This window comes from Gymnoscopelus microlampas, assembly GCF_963454915.1.
Source record: "Gymnoscopelus microlampas genome assembly, chromosome: 5".
NCBI lineage: Eukaryota > Metazoa > Chordata > Actinopteri > Myctophiformes > Myctophidae > Gymnoscopelus > Gymnoscopelus microlampas.
In genome coordinates this window covers 29,404,302-29,409,361 of record NC_139942.1, presented here as the reverse complement: position 1 = coordinate 29,409,361, position 5,060 = coordinate 29,404,302, and the positions used below count along the sequence as shown (strand labels likewise).

The 5,060-nt window shown below is 43.1% G+C and overlaps 1 protein-coding gene across 1 annotated transcript; it reads right to left on the bottom strand.

The window, feature by feature from the left end:
• Nucleotides 1-3,695: 3,695 nt before the first annotated feature.
• ptf1a (pancreas associated transcription factor 1a) lies at nucleotides 3,696-4,738 on the bottom strand (the record flags this gene model as incomplete). Its single annotated transcript, XM_084057658.1, has 2 exons — nucleotides 3,696-3,898; nucleotides 4,081-4,738. 2 exons carry the CDS (start codon nucleotides 4,736-4,738, stop codon nucleotides 3,696-3,698), a joined length of 861 nt encoding a protein of 286 aa, XP_083913784.1.
• Between the last annotated feature and the right edge of the window lie 322 nt (nucleotides 4,739-5,060).

Genomic DNA, 5,060 nt, shown 5'->3' with positions numbered 1-5,060 from the left:
AAAAATTAGCAGACATAAATTTAATTGCCTTATCAAGCCAAAGCGAAAAGGCCTCGCTGTTAATTGACCGGAGATGCTCGGAGGGGGGACAAAACAAACCCTGGTGAATGTTTGGGCTGGCTGGCCCGCGCCGTGAGCTTTCAGTCCATGGTGTCACATCATTGAAAATGTGTTTTATTATTGCAAAACGTCATGCTTTACAGTTCCCATATTGTGCACGGGACAATGGCCTGATGGAACATTAAAGACATAGAAAACGGTGCCAACTCGTTTCGAAGACACTGTAAGAGGCCTCTCTTTGCTTGCTTTTAGGCAGCTGCTGTCCAGGGACTCGGACGCAAGGAAAAGAAAAGACACTAAAGTTTAAAATACCAGGTGCATCCCCCAGAGAACGAGACGGGGACGGCTCTGTTACAGCGGGACACACGGAGGCCGTTATAAAGATATAATGTAGAGTGTGAGGCCGTGTAAAATGGAAGGGCGCATGGGAGGCAATGCTCGCATCTCTTTGGCAACCTCCCCTCCCTGTGTCTCTGGTTCTCTCTAGCCCACATAGCCCACTGTGCAAGGCAGGCCTCGCGCAAACACCTGTTGGTTTTAGCCAAGCCTTTAAAGACACATACATTGCCCTTCATCCCAAAAGGAGTGTATTAGCCCTTTGCAGAGGCATTTATTTATTTAACATATTTATTTGTTTGTTTGTTTGTTTGTTTGTTTGTTTGTTTAACTTTTGGGTTTCCAAGACGAAGTTCCACTGTTGTTTTGGTTGCAGCTGGAGCCGGATACCACAAGCATTCGAGATTATTTTAATTAGTTTTATTATTAAATCTACAAGCACATAATATAGGCCTATTAGCCTACATGGGCGCGATAGCAATCAACTAATTTGCAGTTTATGCTAATCTCATTAAGCGTCTCTCTCGAGTTAGCTACCATAAGGCTTCATGTGGATTTGAGAATATTTAGTCTATGCATATTATTTCATTAACTCTCTTTTGATTAATCTTTAAGTTAAACATGAATTAGATTAAAATGATGCGTGTAGCATATAGCCTTGATACGCCCAGAGACGAACTTTTTGCACGCTGCGCTAATGTTTGTTTTAGATTTTGACTGAAACAAATGTAAGCTAATATTCGGAATATACATAGGCTAAGCCTATTGCATATGGCATGCATCATTTAAAAGACACTGTCACTTTTGTGATGTGAGTTTTCGTTAATCAGAATAAATATCTACTGCATCCAGTAAAATATATTAGTGAACAATTTATGCATGGAAAAGCACAGCTATTTTTGCTCAATTGTGTGATAGTCAATATAAATAATTATTCAAACTTGCGTGGCAGATTTTTATTTATTATTATTTTCATTTATTTATTGAGTTATTTTTCTTGACATGTTTTTGTATCTATAGCCTACCTCTTCCACATGCCAAAGCACCTCGGTCGGTCTGCAACAGGTAGTCAAAAGACTCTTTCCAGCCAAACACTACTGACTATGTGGTGAATTGACGCCCCTTTTCAGCACACATCGACCCCATTCTGCACCAAATCGCCGCTTGGCATGGTCCTCTAATGTTCAGCCCCGGCTTAAAAGAAAAGGAAATAAAACCTGTCAGACAGTAAAATGGTTGTCCCCTTTAAAGCCTTGCCAAAATCGCGGCCGAGACTGACAAGATAGCCCGAGTATTTCAATCTCCCCAATACGGCTGTCCCTTCCGCTTGGCTGGTACCGGACCAAAGGATGCTTAGAAAGTTTTCTCTCTCTCACTCTCTCTTTGTAAATGCGCGTCGCATACAAAACCCAGCAAGCTCACAATAGCATTTTAGGTGCGCCATACAATGATACTACTGTTTTAAGTGACTAAGTCCCTTCTTTTTCAGAGTGAAATTGTAAACGTTGAATTGTTGCCCGCCCCTCCCTGCGAAATAGATGAAGTTGCTGCGCATTGACCGGACAACATTTGACTTTCTAATGGCTGTAATAAGATTACATGCTCTGTGTCTGCAGGCTTACAGCGCCGATGCACTGTGCAGGAGTCACAGGTCTCGACTCCCCAGAAGGGGGAAAACAATCTTAGATATAATGATAATCTACAAATGATGTAGGCTATTTCCTAAACAACTTTCCAAAAATAATGTAGCCTAACATATTTTACGGCATATACTTTAGGTTTAAAAAAACAGGCTACAAAATACGACCCACAATTAATTTTATATAGGTGTATAATGCATTGCAACAGAATCGGTGACAAATTCATATTACTGTAATTAAAAGGCAAAAGCTAAATTAACCTATAATACGCCTTAATGGTCAATGCATAAAAGATTAAAGACAAATTAACCGAAATATCAACTGGATCTGATAAATATAGTCCTACCTCTTATACTATACCTCATATATACCTTAATAAATATTTTAAAGTCCATAAAATGCAACAAATCCAGAAGTGCCAAGCAAAGCGCAGAACAAGCCGTTTGTATGGCGAGTCAGTGAGTGACTTTGCGGGTTGAGGGGCATACGGTGGCATAATATATGTGGCTGTGCATTATTGTCATCTCTAGGGGCTGACTGACGTAGGACGTGGGACCAAGGGGACACATGTTGTTGGAGGGATGCCGCTATACCACGGGAAAATGTGGCCTTGTCGCACCTGGTCGCACAGAGCGGGGCATTCAACAGCCTCATAGCCTGCAGCCTGTGCGTCCAGACCCCCAGCGACAAGACAATGCTTTTCGCCATAATGCACGTTCTGGGGGCCATGCAGACACTTCCAGCTGATTTTTTTGGCTATACATGTTTGTTTTGATTAGCATACCATTTGCATATTTTATGCAATGATATTTATTGGTCGGCTATTAAGAGTGATTATGGACAGACCTTGCGCAGTACGCTACCGTCTGTCCGTCATTCATCCTTGAACTCCTTCATTGTTAATCTGGCCTTCTGATCAGACCCCAGAAATCAGAGCTGTATATAATCACATAATAGACAAGGATGGCTGTTATATCTATGTACTAAATTACCAATATATCCTTTCCATTTATTTATGTTTGCAATTTATCAGTTGAACACAGTCTGCATATCATATTGTACCTTCTTGTCTGACAACCCCACCTTTAATTGCCAAAATAGCCTACATGAAGTGTATTAACGGGATCTTGTCATTATTCTGTGAATAATAATGCTTATTACAGAATTTGGTATCTGTGTTGTTAATTGGTTTATAGAGCTCGAGTAAATGGAAAAAAGCATGAATCTGTTTTAAATTATCAAAAGATTTTATTTGAAAATTGCATATAAATTAAATCATTGTACAATATAAAAATAGTTATTTTTTTCCTCATATCAATTGCTATTAAATTAAAACATAATATTACAAAATTGCATGACAGACACACATTTATTTAAATACACATTTTCTACATGATTGCCAGTTGCCAGAAATACAAAAATAAAGATAGATGTCATAAATATGTACAAAAAACGTTAAATCAACATACAAATCATTATCAAAATATCAACAACTTATGCATTTTTACAATGTGCTTTCAAATGCAATATCCACATCAAGTATTTCGTCACATTTATAAAATGTGCATTGTAATGAAAATAAAATAAAACATCCCGTTTCAAGCTGAAGTGCTGCAATTTAAAAGTATTTTAAAGTCAGTTTGGGGTTTCCATTTTATTTCAGGCCACCAAGCCGAAGGGGGGCTCATTCTCGATGTTGGTGAGGGAGGACTTTATGTGGACTTTGCGGGGGTCTTCAGGGGTCCAGACCTTCGCTGTCCGGATAATGTTCTGGTCCCTCAGCTGTTTCTCGTCCGTCCACGACAGAGAGTGTCCAGCCAGGGGAGGCAGGCCGTAGTCGGGGTCACTGGGAGACGGGGATCCTGGAAAGAGAGAGAGAAAAAAAAGACAATTGGTCAATTAAGTAAAATAATATGACAAATGATCATCATCATTAGGTCTTTCTGCTGGACCAAATGATGTCATATAATGATCAAAGTAAGAGGTTTTAGTAGCTATATTCAGGGTGCATCATCATCATCATCATTAAGGAAGGTGAACTTACTCGTCCCCCTGTGGCAGATGATGACCTTCTTGGGCTGCGCGTGCGCCTCGCTGCTGCTGCTCCTGATGGGCATGTCTGACTGCACCAGCTCCGCCAGGAAGTTGATGTATCCGATGGCCAGACGCAGCGTGTCCACCTTGGACAGCCGCTTCTCGTAGGGCAGCGTGGGGATGTGCGAGCGGAGCCCCTCGAACGCGTCGTTGATGGACTGCATCCTCCGCCTCTCGCGGACGTTGGCCGCTTGTCTCAGGTGTTGCATCTCCGTCTCGGATCTCATGCGCCTCCTGCGCTTCAGGAGGTGGAGGTGATGGTGATGGTGGGGGTGGTGGTGGTGGCCGCCGGCCCGAGGCGACAGCTCCTCGTCCGGCGTGCTGCCGTCGGCGCAGCCGTAGGAGAAGGTGGAGGAGGAGGAGGAGAAGGAGAAGTTGCCCAGGTCGTAGTCTCCGTCGTGATCAGGCGCCGTTCTCCCACAACTGTCGTCCTTGTAATAGTCTTGGAGGTGGCTGGCCAGGAACTCCACGTCCTCGTCCAGAAAGTCGTCCGTGTCCATGGGACCGTCGCCTCTAGAGGACTGGTCGGTGAAAAAGTCGTCGTCATCGAAGTAAGGAGGGGAGGAGAAAGAGTCCAGGCCAGAGAAAGGGTCCAAGACAGTGTCCATCTTTGTCCCCACGTCTCCCTTTTTTGATCCTCCCAATAGGAACAATAAGAGTGACCAGCCGTGTTGTTTCTCTGTTGTGTCTTTTGGACGGTCAACACTTTAGTTTTTAACTTGACTGACCGGCACGCGAGGCTTCTTTATAGCGACATCCATAGTCGCGTGCCGTTCGCCGAGAGCGCCAACCAATCACAGCTCAGTCCGCGAGGCGCACCTCGAGATAATCCTCGGAGGGCCACGCCCCCTATCCACCACAGCTCTCTCACTCTCAGTCGTTTTAATACCAATTTAACATTTTAGAGCTTATTACGTTTATAGTGCCTAC